At 39.2% G+C, this 21,168-nt stretch overlaps 1 protein-coding gene across 1 annotated transcript; it reads left to right on the forward strand.

Moving 5' to 3' along the window:
- Window positions 1–1,856: 1,856 nt before the first annotated feature.
- LOC140245053 (ubiquitin-conjugating enzyme E2 N-like) lies at window positions 1,857–21,168 on the forward strand. The gene is made up of 5 exons (XM_072324651.1): window positions 1,857–2,033; window positions 16,464–16,565; window positions 17,917–18,061; window positions 18,692–18,836; window positions 21,075–21,168. Exons 1-5 carry the CDS (start codon window positions 2,001–2,003, stop codon window positions 21,166–21,168), a joined length of 519 nt encoding a protein of 172 aa, XP_072180752.1. The 5' UTR covers window positions 1,857–2,000.

Genomic DNA, 21,168 nt, shown 5'->3' on the forward strand with positions numbered 1-21,168 from the left:
CTTTGCTTCTCTCCATGATGCCATATATTTCTATTATTTTGTTTGTTTTCAGTATATTTATAGTTTACTTGACCGACTGCATTTTTTTTTAAGTCATGTCGAGTAACATGCCACATTCAATTATTTCACTTGAGGACATCAAGAGATGGGGAAACAATCACCCCCATTATTCCCTTTGATCCCGGCATGTTCGATGCCGCAAACAAGAAAAAAAAAAAATGTAGAGGTGTTTCAAATTGAGCCTGACCCACATATAATATGAGGATAATGGATCTAACGTCTCTCAGCATAATAATCAACCACAGCTCTCTCAAGGAAAACTATCAGTAAATAGGGTTTATAATATATATAGTTTCGCCACCCCATCATGCCAATATAGGGCTTGTACTTATAAATGCCGTACCCTGAGCAGAGGGAAATATAGATCGGATATGCTAATGGTATGGGTATATATATGGGGAAAGATACACGAAATAATTGCGTAAAATATATTGCTGAAATAACTAAAATATACTCGACTGTATGACTTGACACTAATCTAACATTTGAATTCATAAAGAAATGTTATAACTGAAGATTATATCACATCAGCGGTTTCATTTGTCGGACTCAATATTTGAACTGAGGTCACAAGGATATAACTTCAATCGGTTTTTCAGTTGGGTACATTTCAAACACTTTCATAAGATATATACATACTTGTATAGCTCAGTTGTCTATATTTTCGCACATTATTTCAGGACGGGATTGCGTTATATAAAGTTACATTCATCATTATACGTGTTCATTTCATTTTATATACCTATTGAATACATATATGAACCGATATTGCATGTCAGCGTTAAAAAAAAGAAAAGGAAATTAATTCAATTTGCTTAGAAAGAAGGTCACTCCGATTATCAAAGACACAAATCCACATGTGGAATTCTTTTGTACATCCTTAGAAAACCGACAGCGGTTTTTATAGGCCTATAGATAGATGAGTTGGTACTCCATCTCTTTAATTGAACATCCTTGATATAAACAATGAAATGAGGTTAAATGAAAATTGAAAAAGTATGAGAGGCCCACAAAGAAATGAGTGAATCAATGAATGAAAGCGAAGAGAAACTGCGAAGAACACACGCATCCTTTCAGCGTTACTTCCGCTATCATACAAAGTCTATACAACTCTGTTCAAACAGGTAGGTGCAAGACAATCCCTGCTGGTTTAGTACTGGTTGAGGTGAGGATTCAGCTTTTTACTTTTTGTGAGATACTTAGAAAGCCACTTTATGAAATGTTAAAAGCATACAGATTTTAAGAGGATGAAAATCGGTTTCGAAATGGTTGAGATATCCAAAACACAAAGTAGAACAAAGTAATCCTAGATTTTTAGTAGGATCGCTTTGCTTTGGATATCTCCGATAACATTTCAAAACCAATTTTCATCAAAACAATAATACTTTGAAATCCTCTTAGAATTATATGCTCCTTAATTCATATTTTATAAAAAGTTTTTCATTATTCTAAACTTAACATCAAATCAAGTTGGAAACCTGAAGCCCCATAAACATCAGTTAGTGTATCATCCTTTTAAAACCATGGACCTATAAACTTTGGGTTACTGGGGCAAGTCGTCCCTCCCAAATACTGTAGTTCTCTTTCCAACTCGATCGATGGTTTTACTTGGCGACGTCGAGTACAGTGCGGAAGCAGGAATACACGTACGCGCCATGCGTACGTACCCAGAGCGCTGTAAAAACATGTGCGATCACTACATGCGACCTAAGCGCGCGCGCGCTTTCTCTGACCTTGCGCGTCCGTTGATCTCTCGGAAAAATAGCGTGAAATTATATTTCTGGGGTCGATGTCGAAGGGAACGTTTCAAAAGTGAGTGACGCACGCTGAGCATTCCGCCTTGTATTATACCAACTAAATTGCAAATGATTGAAGTCTGTCGTGAAAAGAAAACCTTGGTGAACATCTGGAGATAGGAGAAAGATCTACATATAGTACAAATGTCGGCGGGACTACCTAAAAGAATTATGAAGGTAATTGTGGCGTTCGTTTTGTACCCTGTCTGATCGCATGCCATAGAATTGCAGTCAGTACTCGCCCATTGGGCGCATCATAGATAGCACACCAACAATCGCGTATTGGTTTCACAGCATAATCACATTGGGCTTGTTGCGTGCATTAAGCATTATACACTGCAGCGGATTTTTAGCATGACTGCCTCCCGGTTCCGCGCGTACTTTCATGTAGAAAACGCTGGATAAATGACATTTTATTTCTCTGTCGGCTTTTTGTTAAGCTCGGTTGTTTTATTACAGGGTACATGCCCATGGCGTATAACTTATTTTTACTCCGGAAACCCACCAAGAATAATTGTGGATGAATGCTGTCAGTTGGTGAGACTATGACTGAGTAAAATTTACGAGTGTTGTCAGTTTATAATGCCAATATAAAGATGGTCACGGCAGTCAGGCTTCAACTCTCCATCCTCCTTTCACCTTTCACCTTTGATGTACGGGAGTTGAGGATGTCCTGTAGTTCTCCCGGTCAAAAGCGCCTTCGATGCAGATGTCTCGAAAAAACTTGAACTTAAACATTGTGTGCAGCGTGCGTGGATGTCATACACAATCATAATTGAATTGCTTATCTGCCCAAAATTTGTCAAGACCATTTTTGAAGATATTCAAACTTGAAGCAGTAACCAATTGTTCTGGCAAACCATTCCAAGCGTTGATAGTATGTTTGCTGAAAAAACTGCTTCTAATATTAAGTCTGCAACGAGTACTGAAGAGTTTCATAGAGTGACCACGGGTATGCTGAGTGATACTCTGCTCTCCTAAAAAAATGTTCAGGATTTAATCTATCCATGCCATGGAGAATCTTATAAACTTGGATCATGTCGCCCCTCTCTCGACGATAGTGGAGGGAAAACAAATTACGATGTTGTAGTTGTTCTGAATATGGCAAGAAACTCGTACCAGGGATCAGCTTTGTCGCTCTTCGCTGTACAGCCTCAATCTTACGGTCATCAGTTACAAATCTGGGACTCCATGACATGTTACAATATTCAAGATGGGGGCGCACCAAAGTTTTGTACAATGGTATAAATGTACAAGTGTATCTAAGTTGACATTAATGAAAGTGCGCTTGCTAAAGCCCAAGCATCTGGTTTGCTTTGTGCATTGCGGCTGCTGATGTGTTTCCGGAAGGAAAGTTCTCCATCAATGATAACTCCTAAATATTTCTCATTCGTGACATTTTCCAGCAGTCCGTCATCCATAGCATATGTCCAATTTGGGTTATTGTTTCCAAGATGGAGAGTTTTGCACTTTTGTGTGTTTAGTGGTAACTGCCAAGTACAGAGAGTTCCTGCTCTGGTTTTGTGGTTTAGACTCAAAATCATTTCTATTCCCTTCATTTCTTTTGGTGTTATTTTCTATCTGTTTGTCTGGCTCTTGTCTGTGCTCACAGCATTTTTGTCTCCGTGTATATGGAGCTGAAACGTTGGTTTGCCCTTGCTTGGGCCTAGACCGAAAGATCAGTCTGTATCTGGTCGTCAGGGATACAGTGTATGTTCCACTGAGACTGCGTCTGGCTATACGGATCTGGAGGAGAGCAATAATGTCAAAAAAAATAAAAGACTCCTGCGGACAGATTGATCTTTCTGTTTAGGTTTGCCCATGCTTGCTCGGTCCAGTCTGATCTTGAAATTTAATAGTGGTCACTTGATAATGGGCATTGATCACATTCTCTGGCAGAGAATTCCATTCATTTATTATTCCTTGTCTCTGCGTGGTGAAGTTGGTCTTGCGTGATTTTGGTGAGCTTCAGACTATGCCTCCTTGATTGGAAGTACAATGTAGCATATTCAAAGAAAGCATAAATTACATATGGTTTGGTATCCAACACATCGACACCCGACCTAAGTTTTTTTTTTTCAATAGAAACTTCAGATATCTCACAATTTGCCCAAAATTTTACTCACATGTCAAGAAAATATTCTGAATTCACAAGCACACATTAAAAATGTGATTCACGGTATACGCTCCAACTATACATCATGTAACTGCTTCGAATGCGTGGGGTGTTACATACATGTACAGTACTGTATTTTGACGCACTCATTTTCGCTGTAGTTTTGAAACCACCTGCCCCACCCTTCATGGACAATACGTATGAAATGCATGTAATGCTTTTCCTATGTGCCATTTATAATCTTCGGTATCATTGTTTTGCTGTTCATCTTGTTTATTATCGGGGTTTTCAGTAATATTTAGACATCTTCACATCCCCAAGAAGAATGCAAAACCCCTGCGCGTACAATTGTAGTCTCATGTGTGCAATGTTCGTCCTGTACGCCAATGCAGCAAGTAGAGGGGTGTCGGTTTCAATGTACAGTGTCGATGTATTGGACACCTACTGTAGGATTCTGTCCAGGCCATGGATTATCTTATAAACCTGGATACTCGTCTTTTGTATTCAAGGGAAGCTCAAAAGGAAGGTTGAGCGTCTGCTGTCTTTCTGTGTATGGTAATAATGTCTTGATGTCAGAGATCATTTTAGTAGCTCTCTTCTGGACTCTCTCTATGGCTTTTTTTTTTTTTTTTAAAATCCACCATGAAACGAGGGTACCATGGAGTCTCTGTAATCTAATATGGGCCTGACCAGTCCTTTGTACAGCTTAATGGTTGTGGACCTGTCTCTGCAAACAAAGCTATGCCTGATGCATGACAGCACTCCGTTGGCCCTTTTTTACTGCATGAGAACCATGACTCTGGAATTTTAGCTCCCTGTCAACTAAAATGACTAGATTTTTAGCTCACCTGAGCCAAAGGCTCAAGTGAGCTATTGCGATCGCCCTTCGTCCGGCGTCCGTCGTCCGTCGTGTGTCGTGCGTAAACTTTTTACATTTTCATCTTCTTCTTGAAATCCCCAAAACCGATTTTCTTCAAACTTGGCAGGTAGCATCCCTAGGTGGTTAGGAACTCAGTTTGTTAAAATGGGCACCATGCCCCACCCAGGGGGCCCCCAGGGGGCCCAAACCCCCCAAAATTAAGGAATCTGTAAAAATCTTCTTCTCTAGAACCAGAAGTGATAGAGCTAAGTTAATACTATGAGTTAGTACATTGATGACTGTAGTTTCAAGTTTGTTCATGGCAGAATCAGGGGTGCCCCCCTTGGGACCCAGGGGAGGGGGTGGGGAGGGGTCCTAATGGGGCCTAAATTGTACATTTTCATCTTCTTCTTGAGAACACCATGACCCATTTTCACCAAACTTGGTAGGTAGCATCCCTAGGGGGTTGGGATCTCAATTTCTTAAAATGGGCACCATGCCCCACCCATGCCCCCAGGGGGGCCCAAACCCCTCAAAATGAAGGAATCTTTAAAAATCTTCTCTCGAATCAGAAGTTATAAAGCTAAGATAATACTATGAGTGAGTACATTAATGACTGTAGTTTCAAGTTTGTTCATAGTAGATCCAGGGGTGCCCCTCTTGGGGGCAGGGGGGGGGGGGGGTTGGGAAGGTCCAAATGGGGGCCTGAATTGTACATTTTCATCTTCTTCCTGAAAACCTCATAATGGATTTTCATCAAACTTGGTAGGTAGCATCCCTAGGGGGTCAGGATCTCAATTTATCAAAATGGGCACCATGCCCCACCCAGAGGGCCCCAGGGGGCCCCAATCCCCCCAAATTAAGGAATCTTAAAAAAATTGGGCCCTTATTGTACATTTTCGTCTTCTACTTGAGAATGCCTGGTCAAATTTTGGTAGAGCTGTGAATAATTTAGATTAGTGACTGCGTGAAAGGTGAACTTGCGATACTCAGGTGAGCGCTAGACCCGTGGGTCTCTTGTTTTCCCGTGGGATGGATACTACAATTGATGTACATGTAGGATGTCATTCCCAAGGGTGTAACTCTATTTTGGGTTATGTTGGCCAATATGAAGGACTGAGCATTTTTGCGTGTTAAAGTGCATCTGCCATTTTTCACTCTAGTCCATCAGAGCATCAAGGTCCTGCTAGAGAGTTATCTCATCCTTTGTGGCAGCTTTCCCACACAGTTAAGTGTCATCAGCATATCTTGACTGTTGCATGCAACCTATCTGGCAAGTAATTGATAATCGGGACATGCAAAGTTGGTCCAAGGACACTCCCTTGCGGAACTCCATGCCTAACCCTGGTCTATTCAGACAACTATAACCCTCTGCCGCCTTTTCTTGAGGAAATCGGCCATCCATGCCTTTGTTGGAAAAGATATTCCATAAGCTTCCATCTCGGAGAGATGGTGCTGGTGTGGGACACTATGCATATATATGTACATGTAGTATCAAATGCTTTCCTGAAGTCCAGACAGGTACCCAATTGTATACAACATCAACAGGAAAGCTTTCTTGCAGTATTGTAGTCCATGTCTCCATAACAGTCAGAAGCTGAGTAATGCAAGAGCGTCCTACAATGTAGGACAAATCCACTCTGCTCATCACTCAGCAAGTTGTTTTCCATTAACAGGTGGTTCACTGTCTTGTGAATTATTATGGATTCTAGGACTTTGCATGTTGATGTTACTTTAGGCTGATACAGTACATGTAGGTCGGTAATTTCTGACATCCATCTTCCTTCCTTTTCTGTGTACTGTCACTACTTTAATATAGCGGTCTTTCCAATCACTGGGTATTATTCCCTCCTGCATAGTTTTGTTGTAGATCATTGAGAGTGGTTCACATATTGTAGCAGGTGTTTCCTTCAAGACACATGGATGTATCCCATCTGGTCCAGCACTCTTGTATTTGGACAGGCTGGTGAGTTTCTCATCCAGACACAATCAGGGGTGATTTCTATAGTCTGCAACATAAGCTCTCCGAGGTGCCTGCATGAGAGTTTGGGTATACCGGTACATGTACATGGAGCGTTCATCCTCGCAGGTAAAGGTGCTCACAAAGAAGTCATTCAAGGCATCGGCTTTTCCCTTGTATCTGATGTTATATCCTGCCATCTGTCAAGCGTGCATGGGGTTTTGAGTTAACTGCTTGCATACCTCCAGAATCCTCTGGTTTCGAAATTGGCGATGGTCAGCTGGCCATTGGCCACCCAAAATCACGTCGGACTAGCTAAAAATCATAAAATTCTGAAGTTACTAGTCCGTCTGGCTAGCCAAAATATTGCTTCAGTGTCAAAATTGATTCTAAGTAGTCCGCCTGGCTAGTTGAAAAAAAAGTTAAGTGCGACCCCTGTAATCCTGTGGGGTTTGTTTTTATGTCATGTGCTAGGTCTCTCTCATATTGTTTTCGTCTTTGTTTCATCAGGGTTCGCAGGTCTTCAGCCAACCTTTTTGCTCTCATGTGTTCAACTGGATGTTTTGTTCTCTGCCCAGTTTTTGATGCTCTGTTTCTGGCTTTGTTTCTTGAGTACCTGTCGAGTCTTCCATCTTTGTTTCTTTCTTTCGTTTTGGTATTGTCTTTGGGTTGTGCTTGTCTATTTTCTCACCCAAGTTGTATAGATCTGCAAAAACCTCCACGGCTCCTCTACACATATATTTTTCAGATCAGCTTCCCAACTGATTTCCTCAAGTTCTCTGTACATGTCTTCATATTGTCGTCTGTGAAACTGGAATTGAGGAGTATTGGCCTCTTCGCAGGTGCATACACAGTCATGTCCACTCCTTAGCCTTGCAGCAGATGTTTTTTTTTGTGATTTTTTTTTTTTTGCTTTACTATTTACGTGCATAGGGCAAGAGCATTATGGGAATTTACAACGGTTGAATTTATGTTTCCATGCCTTCTTTAAATTTGATTTGAAGGAGTTAATACTATAGCCATTGATGACTTCCATTGGTAGGATGTTCCAGAAGTTGACTACATGATGAGAGAAATTCCTCTGTTGTAGTTTTAAGTTTGTGTGAAGTTTTCTGAGCTTAAGTAAAATGTCCTCTCATCCTGGAGTAGGTACTTGTATGTTGCTGAAAGAAATCTGGGCTATGCAAATCATCTACATGTAGGCCATTTAAGATCTTGAATGTCTCCATCATGCCTGCTCTGTGTCTCCTAAAAGATAATTTCTTTTTTAGAGGCGCAGCTTCCTTTTAGTTGTTATGTGTAACTCTGGTCTCTCAGACGAGGTAACAGCTTTATTGCTCTTCGTTTAGCATTCTCCAGTTTGACCATGTCCTCTAATAAATATGGAAGGCAAACACTACCCCACTATTCCAGGGATGGACGGATGATAGATTTATATAATCGTACTATAAAGCCTCTTTCATCCAGGTTAGAGAAGGATATCTCAATAAATGCATTCCAGTTATTTGTTACTTCGAGCAATTTGGTAGCACAGGATCTGCTTTTACTTGACCCATGTTGATGAGGGGTAAGAAGATCATTGTTTTCAAGATGAGTCATTAAAGAATCCCTTAGAAAGCATTTCCATTATTTTGCAGACAGCACTGGTAAGACTCAAAGGTCGATAATTCTCTGAATCACATTTCGGACCTTTCTTGTGAATTTTTTAATTACACATTGTAGGACCACATTGGCAGATTGCTAAATTACTGTTACCAGGCCTGTATTTAATGATGTGTTTAAAATATCTGCTAATATAAAGAACAGTACCAATCAGCCACATAGTTCCGTACACTTGGTATGAATGAATGAATGAATAAATGAATGAAAGAATGAATGAATGAACGAATGAATCCTATTTTCCTGAACACAGATTATCTCAAAACCTGATTGCACACAGTTTACACTTTTTGTCATGTCAAACCAAACCTGAGCATTGAAAGGCAACAATATCTGTAGTACGCACATCACCTGAGACGCGCTGCCTTGACGCTTGATAAACAGCAGCAGCTGCTTCAGGGACAGCGCGTCTCAGGTGATGTGTGTATTTTGCCTGAGACGCGCTGTCTTTGAAGATGTTGTTGTTTATCAAGCGTTTTGAATTTTTACCTCCACAAAATAATCCTTATTACTCTAAAATCTTGTTCTTCAAAATAATCCCCTTAATCGAAAGAAAGCTTCGACTATGATTTTTAAATCTTTTTAAGATAATAAAGATACCACTACCTTTGGAAATGAATGACGTTCCTAGGTGTACTGAGTTTGTACTTAGCTCTCTTTTGTATCATGTAGGGTAGCCATAATGTGTCCATTTTTATCGCGCGCCTTCGTATCTTGTTATCTACTATCTTTGGTAGAAGTACAGATTTGCGGGCGCGCGCGCTCTGCAGTACTCGCGCGCTATCGGTAAAGGTACGGTAACAACGGTACGGTACGGTAAAAGTTGTGTCAACGGTAAGCCCTCTCTTTATTTTCCCGGTAGTTATGTCAGCTTTGCAACGGTTTTCAAATGGTAATGCTTGAATGAAAGCAGATCGGTAAGACAATATTTTACCAGTAAGGAACGGTTTTCCCGGTAGAGCATTAAGTTACTTCATAGCGGTAGTGTAGCATACTGTACACATGAATGTATGCCATTTCATGCATAAAATTTGCTATATATGAATGACTGCAGATCTGACACCGTAACAGAACGCCTGATCACATTTATATAATCTTTATATATTCACATATATATTCATATATATATATATATATATTCACATATGTATTCATATATATTCATATAATCATATATTTATATATTCATATATGCATAGTATGGACCTGTTGATCATTTGTGATTATTTGTAATTATTTGTAATTATACAGTTACAGACAAGCTTGATTTCACATAGAACATGTACAAAGTACAGCCGGGCCAAAGGTGGGGCCTAAGGCCGGACCCAAGGCCACGGGCCTTAGCCCAGAACCAGGGGCCCAGAGCCCAAGTGGGCCCAGGCCCGGGGGCTCGGTGGCCCAGGGGCCCAGGGGCTCACGGGGGCCCAAGGCCGGGCCGAGGCCAGGAGCCTAAGTGCTGGCCCAAGGCAGGGGGCCCAGCCAGGGGCCACCAGACTGAGACCACTAAGAGTACCAGTCATGACTTGCTGTGATAATGATGTGACAGGCCTGTGCATACACATATTATGTAAATACACTGTACAGGGCTGTGCATATTAATATGTAAATACACTGTACACTAACTATACACAGCCCAGTCGCTGTATAAATCGCGACAGGGCTGTACCTGAGTAGCCCACAACACAGAGCAAACACAAAGCAAATTCTACGATTGCATTTAGTTTTGATACTTGACATCATTTTTTGTCACCTCGAACGCATCAAAGACAATCTTTATTAATGAGACTTCATACCGTACCTGTTTTCCTGGGGTTATTTGTGGGAATTCTGCGATGTGGGTACTATTCGCAAATCTAACAACATGTGAAAATATCAACTCCTGATCATGTAACGTGCATATGTACATTTCTGTGTTCACTGCTGTATTCCATGAACAAGAATTCAACAACTACTGTTATATCCTGTAATATGAGCTGCCAGGACAAAACTCACATACGCTCTGATTCTGTATAGCAGTCACTTTCAAAGCAATGTATTGATACATTGCTTTGAAAGTGATTATTTCATTTTTTATATACATTTTGTCTCTAAGTAATTGTATTTTTTAAGGAAAAAAGCTTGAAAAATGGAATTTATGTAAATTTATGCAAATTAAGCAAAAGGCATTAATTGTTTTTATTTCTAAATGTGTCCAATAATCTCATTACCCTTGAAAATATCAGGTTCAGCACTTAAATCACTTCAAATGGGTGCGCTAGCAGTTCCAAGACCTTTCTTTGGAGTATAATGCCTCTGTAAAACATGGAGCTATTGACCCCCTATTCATCGGATGTTGTTACGACCAAAATCACTCTGAGAATGATCGCACAAAAGAAACAATCAACTAATGTTCAGGCGGTTTATTAACAGTGATATTGTGGGTACAGACTCGTAATCGGTTTTCACATCAGTACAATAATGATCAATAGAAACAATTACAAATCGGTAATGGAATCACTTACATATTTTGTTATCAAGTAATCCTTTGAAAATGTTCAGATACGATGTTCGATGCACCGATGAATGATCCTTGACGCACCGATGAATGATTCCTCCGACGTAACTCCAAAGGCACAGGTTGCATTAATCCACAGTATAAATCCGGGGTGAAATCCACGATAGATGTCCACGGTATAATGTTCACAGCGAAACATGTAAAATCCAGACGTTATGACGACCACGTCCAGTTGATGCGTTGAATGATGATTCACTTTATAATGTCCAGCAAGGAATCCAGCCCGTCACAGCTTTGCCGTAATAATGTCCATTGACACTAAAATATGGAGTCTATCTCCAACGTAGGCAAATTAATTCTCTGCAGGCAAAATGTCTCCCAGGCCTTATCTCCACAAACACAGTTTGTATAGCAGGTCAGCAGGTAACACAGGACTGACTATAACAAGTCTCTTCAGAGCCAAAAGTGACGTAACTCTCAGAGCAGAGGTGTTGGGTACTCTGCCTACCTCAGAATTTCTCCGGCTTATATACTATCCATTCACCCCTTTCTTGAACATTCTGTAATTTTCTCCAACCTGGGGCCACATACCTGAACATACTAGCAAGTCCAAGTTCCAGGAATCCTGGATGACTCACTGCCTAACTATGTGCATAACATCATTGCCAAAATTAACTACCAATCACATTGGGTTACAGGGGCAGTGCCTCACTCAGCCAAATATGTAAGCACTTCCTAGAATTTTCTGGAATGGGTTAAATCATTCTAGATTGAGTGAGCTATAATGTATTTCCTGTCACATGCATACATGTACTGTAGCTACATTGTATACCACATAGAAAATTCTCCACTGATCTGGTCAGCCTGTATGTACTATATCTATATCATATAGAATGTTCTCCATTAATCTGGTCACCCTGTGTACATACAGCTGTACAATGTACACATTAAAACAACCATGCGTACAGCCTTGATACATTAAACATGTACATAACTACTTGTGTACGTACATTTGTGACAATGTGCTGAAAATGTATTTTAGGACATTTCTGGAAGATTTCGCTGTAATTCTTTCCTTATTATCATTTCCTTGTGATTATTTCATTTTTTATATACATTTTGTCCCTAAATAATTGTATTTTTTTAAGGAAAAAAACTTTAAAAAGTGGAATTTATGTAAATTTATGCAAATTAAGCAAAAGGCATTAATTGTTTTTATTTCTAAATGTGTCCAATAATCTCATTACCCTTGAAAATATCAGGTTCAGCACTTAAATCACTTCAAATGGAGAGTTTTATCCAATTTTTTGACAAAAGTCTAGAATTTGGTGGCCATTTTGAGTATTTCTTACTTGTGTGCTTGACACTCGCACCAAAATTGATCTATAGACAATTACCTTTACATTGGTACCAAAAATTAAACTTTTACATCAACTTGAACTGAAAATCAAAAATAACACATGCAAGGCCCCCCACTATTAACTTTGGTAAAGACAGACCTCCCAACCATACTGAATTTGGAGGAAAGAATCTGAATTATGACCATTCCCAGCTCTTGTTTCAACAGGAGTTTCCTATTTTTCTGGATAATTTTGCTTAACACTCCTATGGGAACTGCTCTTTCTTTCCTACAGTACTTTTGAGCTAAATCATCCCTATTTTCAGTCAGTAAGGTGGGAGGTCTGTAAAGGAGTAACAGTGGAAGTTTTGTTTAACTTGTCTTATAACAACAACAACAAAAACCAATGGCATTCTTGGTTTACATGTTTTCATGAAGCAATGCCATTGGTCACAACCCTCGCATACACTACTAATGAGATGAGGTATTGATGTCATTGTCTTTCAGTTCTCTCATTGGTTGGCATCATTCTAAATCAGGTCATAATACCTGAGCACATGTGATTCCCCCTTTGCATACAGTGTAGCTTTTATCAACATTACAACTGTTGAATCTATAGGTGAGTGTAGCAGAATTTTCTTCAGCTATGAATTCATATCAACAGGAAAGTTTACTGAAGGTTTACTCTTTTTTATTCTGACATTCTCTATTACATCGGAGATTCTCAAGCATGACTTCTACAGGGTACGTACATCGTTTGTGATTCTGTTTCTCCCACACAAACTACTCCTAGAGTTACAGATTTGGGACTGAAGAAAAAAAGGCAAGCAAATGGGCTTGTAGCACCTTGCAATGTCAGCTGTGTAAACTGCATTGTCCAGTACAACATCTTACTATCCAAGATGTGATTAGTCAGGGGATGTACACCATACATTTGTTACGTACACGTATGTTCCATCTATCTATGAAGATGAAACCAATAGGGATAAACAGGATGGAAGATAAGATCATCTGATTCAAATTTCAGTAGTTCCTTCCTCTTCCTCAGAATCTTTTCTTGACAATCACTGGCTGTGCGCCTGGTAGGTAGGTTCTAGATATGATCACTAATGTTAGCAGACCTGTCAGCATACAGAGAGTGAGCAAGAGGGCAATTATATTCTCAGCTGTTGGGTAGGTACAACAGTTTTGTTTTTTGGTGTGTGGTGATGGTTGTTTTTTTAAATCACTGAACAATTTGCCGAAGGAAGTGCAGGTACAAGCCGTACTGGTACACTCACTAGGCGTGTCTTCATCAGCCCGAAGTTCAAACTAGCGGGACATTTTGCGGTCTTAGAAAATAGCCCGATAGAGCGAATGTGCGTCTTCATCAGCTCGAACAGCCTACTTCGGGAAATTAGTCCGAAAATTGACGCATGCGCACTTTGCATCATTACTCTGCCTAGCTCGCTGTTCGAAAGTGGATTTCCCGCTCAAAATCTCCTACAACACCGTATGTACGATACTACAACCAGGGAGGTGAGCAGTACAGCAAATTCTCTCCAAAGGGATATTAATAATGATACTCTTCTGTCCAGTGACACATCTTACATGAAATGAACGAATTGCAATGTTTAAACAAATCCAAAATACACACAATCTGCAAGAATCTTTAGCTAAGGTAGAGTGGACCAGAAGAAGTTTACAAAAAACAGCTATGTAGCATGCACGGAATCACCTCCCTGGTTTTAAAGATGTCAACAACAGTAGGCCTAGTACACACATGTGATCCTTGAATACGCTGTGAGTGTATGCACTATACACAATGACTAGCTTGTACATGCGCTTTCAATAGCCAGCTGGCTAACCAGAAGCGTGGAGGGATCGAGAAAATTTCGGGCTGATGGAGACGCACCCGAAATAGCGCGCTATTTCACGAACTAGACCAAGATTTCTGGGGAAATTTTCCCGATCAAATAGTGCGCTATTTGCGTCTTCACTACACAGATAGCACGCTATCTTGACATCGGACTAGTCTGGTAACCGCAAGATAGCGTGCTATTTTGAAACTTCGGGCTGATGAAGACACGCCTACTGCCTCATTCCAGAGTTTTGTTAAAAGTCCGTCAGCAGGAAAAGTGATTGACTTCGTGCATCACTCTGTGATGGCAAGCACATGCGTGTCAGTTGATCGATAGTACTGAATTTGTGTTGAGCCAAGTGGTTACCTAATACTTTCAGTGAACCTTGGTTTAAGGGCACTTTGTGATAGAATGCACTTCCATCATGAGGAACATGGTTACAAGGAAATTCTCCTTACAACAAAATAAGAATTCAAGTCCCCATATTATTATCCTATAACTTATACATACATGTCATACTGTTCAGTTATAAAGACAATCAGTTTTAATGAAAAAAAAAAGCAAATTGCCGGTCCTGAGGACTTTGTTGAAATGGGAGTGTCTGTATTGCAATGAGTGTTAGTTCATTCTTTCTTTTTTTTTCTTTTGAGTATTTGAAGGCTACATGTTATAACACCAATAATAATGTTTATGTATGTTGACATGCCCAAATTGTGCATCATGTCCCCTGTAGCTTCTGTGTCCTGTATTGTAAATTACAATGGTTCTGCTGGTACAATGTAATTAAAGCTTTTTCACTCCATGTTATGGTCAACTGGGTCATGCTATTCCCAAGTTTTTTTCTCAAAATCTGCTGACCACAGTAACAACAGGTTCTTTCTTTCTTTGTTACTTACCTCTAGCAGACAGCTGCATGCCATCAAAAGGATCTGCAAAATTCCATTCAGTCGAAATGTAAAGAACATATCATGCATATAATGGGAGATGCTGAACACACCCACAGGGACAAAAATGTAGGCTGTACATGTGCTGTATACAATGTAGAGCCTAATGCTAATCACTCTCATACTGTTATCTTGCTATCATGGAAAAAGCAATCATAGGCTACGTGTATGTACACAACTGACACTAGTTCCTGGTAACATACAGCTGTATGCCTGGACTGTACAATCTCTGAGGATATCATGATTGTTTTCAAGTTTCATTTTACATTTTACCGAACCTATGCACAGTGAAAGCAGTTTTTAATGAGTGTAAACCTTCACAGTGAGATTGACCCATTCAGCTTCACATGATCCTTGACTAGGTTTTATTTGGTAATTGAAAAAGCAGTCCTTTTAAAAGGGTTTGTTATCAGAGATGGACACATCAAAATTATTGAAAGGTATAATTCTGACTTTCCTGCACAAGTATTGATTAGGAAAAAAAAATATTTTGTAAAAGACTCTTTCATGTTTTTGTGATACAGTATTTGTACTGAAACAGACGCTCTTTGTTTTTTGTGTATCCCTTTGATACTTGATACTTGTTTGATACTTTCTTTGATACTTGTTTATTTCACATGTACATGTGTACTTTGCCGTCTTCACTGCATGGATTACTATAAACATATTGTACATTGTATTCATTTTGGTGATGGAGTGTGCCTTAAACAGGGCATGTGACTGCACACAGACATACATGTATTGCATAGCATAAAAAGATGATTTCACTTGCTGCTGACAAACTGCAAGCACATTCAATTTATGGAGGAACACAAACGTGTTCGTCACATGGCGTGGAGTCATCAGTTAGAGCAGCTACATGTACATTGTATGTTATGTTGAATGTACAGTGCTGTTTAGGGTAGTTACATGTGCAAACATGTAGCTCTGCATTTTGCCATTTTATTTGTCACCTCCAGACCTTGAATATAAGTGCCATGATAACATTGATATTCAGATATGTATGGTGACAACAGCAATTATAATATGATTATTCAAACGTCAAAGATAATGATCATAAGCTATTGGACCAGTATTAATGCTGTACAAATAGTAGCATGATTAAAAACAACTACAATATTTACTTCCACAATGAATTCAAGTCATCTTCAGTTATAAGCGCTGTTCTAGATTGTCCCATGTGGTATTAATCATGACAGCAGCATTACCAGGAACACATAGCATTATCAGGTAACCCATCTATTCACCTCAATCAAGGATGTCGTGTTTGTGGCTCTTCGTGTTTACCAGTTCAGAGTGCTCTTGTGTATTCATCATATTCTTAAAATCAATGTTAATTCAGACTTACACTCATTATTTATTCCTTTCTTTCTCTTATGATGCCCTCCTTTACAGGAGACCCAGCGTCTCATGTCAGAGCCTGTGGCAGGAATAAAAGCAGTTCCAGATGAAAACAATTCAAGATACTTCATGGTCAACATTGTAGGCCCAAAAGATGTAAGTGCTACCAGTCTAGTTCATGCATTTACAACATTTGGCCTTTGGTCTGTTCAATTATCAATTATGAAAGTGTCTTTTGAGAAAGTCAATCAGAGGCTTGATGTGAAATTTGTTTATGTTTAAAGTCCATTATTTTTTTTTTCCTTCATCTTTTTTTCTATTTTGCAGCTATGTAATGTAAAACCAGAAATGTTTGCACCCATGAAACTTTGGTGCATTTTGCAAGGAGCCAAGATTTGTGAAAGTGAAATGCATGTGTCAGTTCTTATCTGCACAGCGCACAGAGTGCCAACACAATGTTATAGTGTACATGTACACCATCATGGTCGGCAGTTTGCAGAAGTTTCATGCAATGAAAAAGGTCATCAAAGGTCATATTTCTGGTTTTACAGTATTAAATACGTTGGGGTTGTAATGCTAAGTTGAACTTCGGATTCTGTGCACAGAATTCTTTATGATGGTTTTGTTCCTAGATTATCTAGCATTACCGGTAGTAGGACTCTGGAAGTACAGTACATCATCCAAAGTTTAATAAATTTTGTATGTACCCCTATGGTCATCAGAAATTGTCTAGTACTCGTTAAGTTCATACAGTCAAGTTTATGACCATGTATTGGTTGTTGACCTTCATTTACAGTGTGTAGCTTATAAAATATTAGACTAGTAGTAGTATGAGAGAAAGGTTGTAAACTCTACTCATTCAGAAGTCAATGTACTTGTCCATTGGCAGCAGATTCACGACATCACAGCTTGTGTGATGATGTGCATTTTATATCACTGTGTATAACATTATATTTGTAAATGCAATCTGCTAGATGGCATTGTACAAATTGTACCATGATAACCAGTGCATACTAGACACAATTTGTTGTTAGTGGCTTTCATCAATTATAGGTGAAAATAGTGGATGAGTTCAAGTATGATTTAGAACACAAGCATATACACCTGTACATACTAAAGTGTCAAACAGTCAATCAGAGTTTCACCCCCACTTTGCTTGCTGTGCACAACATACACTATTTACATTGTAGTATTGTATATAATAATACAACCGAAGAGCTTAAGTGTGCACCTAATGATGTACATTTGTATTTCATCATTAATATTCTGTAACTAACTTTTTGATGTACCAAATTATCTTTAAGCCAAAGCTTAATGCCTAAAAGGATAAAGATTCAGATTGTATGGGATGATAAGGAAAATGAAGACATGCTTACATTTTCAAGAGTACAAGCTGAGTGCATTGTATACTTGTCCTTACTTCAGGCTCTCTCGGAAACATTTCTGTTGACATATACTTATGTTGTAAATTTATATATTTTCTTTTTGTTTGTATGCTTTTCGCCAGTCTCCATTCGAAGGAGGAAACTTCAGATTAGAGCTCTTCCTTCCAGAAGAGTATCCAATGGCAGCGCCAAAAGTACGGTTCATGACAAGGATCTATCACCCAAACATTGACAAACTCGGACGAATTTGCCTCGATATACTTAAAGGTAAAGGTTGTCATCTTCTGAATGGTAATCTGCCACCAATGTCAGCCACCTGTCATGATCGTCCTGAAAATATTGTCAATTGATAGTTTGCACTATTGTACAGCCTCTTCTGATCTCTGGGTGTTATGCCGATGAGGCTCATTACTTTGAATCTGACTCTGTGATTTATTGCTGTTGATCTAATCCGATTTTGTCGTCAGATCTCACCATCACATAACCGTACCAAGGAGTGCAAAGTATGTTAACTTATTGCAACTTGAACTGAAGACAATACCACCTTACACTTTGTTCAGTTTGGAGTACAGACTTCTTGCAAACTGCTCGGGCAATCTGATTTCAGAAGCCTCAGTTTTATTAACTACTGACTCGTGAATTTATTATGTTGAATAATATTGTGATGTTGTAATGTTGGTTTTATTCTGATTTGCATAATCCACCACAGTTTTTTGCTATGAAAAACGTCACTATGCGTAAAGGATGTAGATGTCACTCTCCCACTGAAAAAGTTATGTAACATAAGAAGTGTGCATGTGTAGTTGTACTTGATAAAACTAAAGATTTTCAGTTCTACAATATATTAAAGCAGATTTCACTGTATTGACTGATTTGACTGTGTCATTTATTTTGTAGACAAATGGAGTCCTGCCCTACAGATCAGAACAGTGCTGCTATCCATTCAAGCCCTCTTGAGTGCACCCAACCCTGATGACCCTCTAGCAAATGATGTCGCCGAGAAATGGAAAGAAAATGAGGCACAAGCTTTAGAGACAGGCAAGTATTTGGTTTCACAGGTTAGATTCTTGGGTTTCCAACCCCACCACATTCTTTGTTTCATGAATTGGTGGGGGTATTTCAGTAACTTTGTCCTGCAGAGTGGATGTGACCCATTACCTTTCCTTTTCACCAGAGTACATTACTTTGATCTCTTGCTTTGGGACAATCTTCCAATGACATAAAATTCTGTCCAATGTTCTTCAAACCAATACACGGCCATGAGATGGCAAAACTATGTATCTAAATGCAACCTCATTTCCAGTAAGTTGAGTTTAAAGTTTTGCAAGCATACTGCTCTTTTTCTGTTTTTGTTTGATACTTCATATCTTACTCTGAAAGGACCAACAATATCAATATATTATTGAATGCCAATTGATTTAACTAGGCCCTTATTTTTAAGAATAATTTGCATAAATCAAAACATATGTTGTTTTACCGTATCAACGTATCGAGCTATTGCTATGGCAAAACAATGTCAGTCTCGAGCAGTGGTGCACTGTGATCTGTGCATGGCATGCAGCCTATTACTGAGTAAACATGCATATGGCAAAACAACGTATTGTATGTAGATATGTTGTTTTGCTAAGTTCATTACCGACATGTTGTTTTGCTAAGTTCATTACCGACATGTTGTTTTGCTAAGTTCATTACCGACATGTGTTGAGAAGGGGCAAACATATCGCCACGTACATTGTTTTGCCAACAAAATTATAACAATTCCCACTGGGAGGGGGCATCGTATCTCAGTAACGGACTGTGTTCCGATTTCAAGATTTATTGTTCAAGAGTTAGATTACATTAAAACAAACTTGAATATGTGACTAAGCCAATTTTCATGAATTTGTGACATACATTGTTTTGCCATCTCAAGTTCGTACAACCCACGTACACTTGCATGTACATCAATTATGTGTTTATGCCTCCTCTTCTGTGGTTGCCAGAGGCATTATGTCTTTGTCATATCAGGGTGCTACATAAGCACTTGCCCAATTGCCTGGGGCAAGTGAATATCATAATCATGCAAGTGTTTTTGAACAATGAGAACAAATGCATGCTTGAATTGGGCAAGCAAAAAGATTTGAAGCCACTTTTTCACTTTTTAATATTCTCCACAACAAACCCATAATGTCAACCATACAGAAGCCCAAAGATAATGGCTGTATGCAACACACTTCATACTTCATTTCAGCAAGGTTCCAACATTTGTACTATACATGAAGAAGCCCCAGTGCAATGCAATGGCACCACTTGATTGGTCCAAATTTGTTAACTCCATTGGCCCGAATTCACGAAGGTGGTACAAATGAAACCATGGTTTAAACCATGGACAAAAACCATGGAGCACCAAGTGTCGCACGGAATATTTCGTTACGAAATTGATCATTTCGTTGACAAAATGACCGTTTCGTTAACAAAAAATTTATCATTTCGTGGACAAAACGTTCCTTTAGTTACAAACTGTTGTCATTTCGTTACAAAATGATCATTTCATCGACGATATCACTGATTTTGTAACGAAATATTCCATGCGACACTTGGCGCTCCATGGTTTTTGTCCACGGTTTAAACCATGGTTTCATTTGTACCACCTTCATGAATTTGGGCCATTGTGTTTAGGTGTGTGAATCTTTGTGGTGTTTTATTCAAATGATTGTGTTTTATCAAGCCCTGGACTTACACATGATTTTCTATATCATTTCTTTATAATTTGGACTTTCTTTTCGGGCAAGTAAAATTAATCTTCGGGCAAGTGTTTTGCAGCAAACTTGAAAATCTGCTTGCCCGAACGGGCAAGTGGTAAAATAAAGTTATGTAGCACCCTGGTCATATCCATCCATTCATTCCAGATCATGCTATCATGCTTATTAAGAAATCAAGTTTTTTCTAGACATTCTTCGTGCGTGGCCAAGGTTTCCTGTCTTAGGTGCAGATGTGCCGATTACATTTTGGGGAATAGTCCTTGTGGTCTTTAATATCAGAGGTCATTGAACTTTGTCCAAAAACTGACTTTCAGCCGTAACTTCAAATAGGAATGGTGCTATTTGTGTATTTGGTAGGAAAGGTAGAATTGAAAAAGCAACATTTTCCATGATATAATGATGGTGAAAGCTCAAATGTCAGGGTCAGCGTTCACTGTACAGTTGCCATGTATGATGTATCAGTATGTCATTTCCAGCTATGACTTTATTTCTATCTGTCTGTCCTTTTGTTTTGTTTTGTTTTGTTTTTCTCCTTGCAGCAAGACAATGGACCAGAACTTATGCAATGAGTTAGGACAGGCCTGTCAGCATCGTTGGAGAGACATCAAGCGGCTAGTAACCATGTACTACTAA

This window comes from Diadema setosum, chromosome 2 (genome assembly GCF_964275005.1).
Source record: "Diadema setosum chromosome 2, eeDiaSeto1, whole genome shotgun sequence".
Classification (NCBI taxonomy): Eukaryota; Metazoa; Echinodermata; class Echinoidea; order Diadematoida; family Diadematidae; genus Diadema; species Diadema setosum.

Bases quoted from the DNA above. Each gene is read 5' to 3' on its own strand.
- LOC140245053 (XM_072324651.1), top strand. From the start codon at position 2,001: ATGTCGGCGGGACTACCTAAAAGAATTATGAAG. The intron at 16,566-17,916 runs GTAAGTGCTACC...GCTTTTCGCCAG, and splicing joins ACATTGTAGGCCCAAAAGAT to TCTCCATTCGAAGGAGGAAA. The intron at 18,062-18,691 runs GTAAAGGTTGTC...TTTATTTTGTAG, and splicing joins TTGCCTCGATATACTTAAAG to ACAAATGGAGTCCTGCCCTA.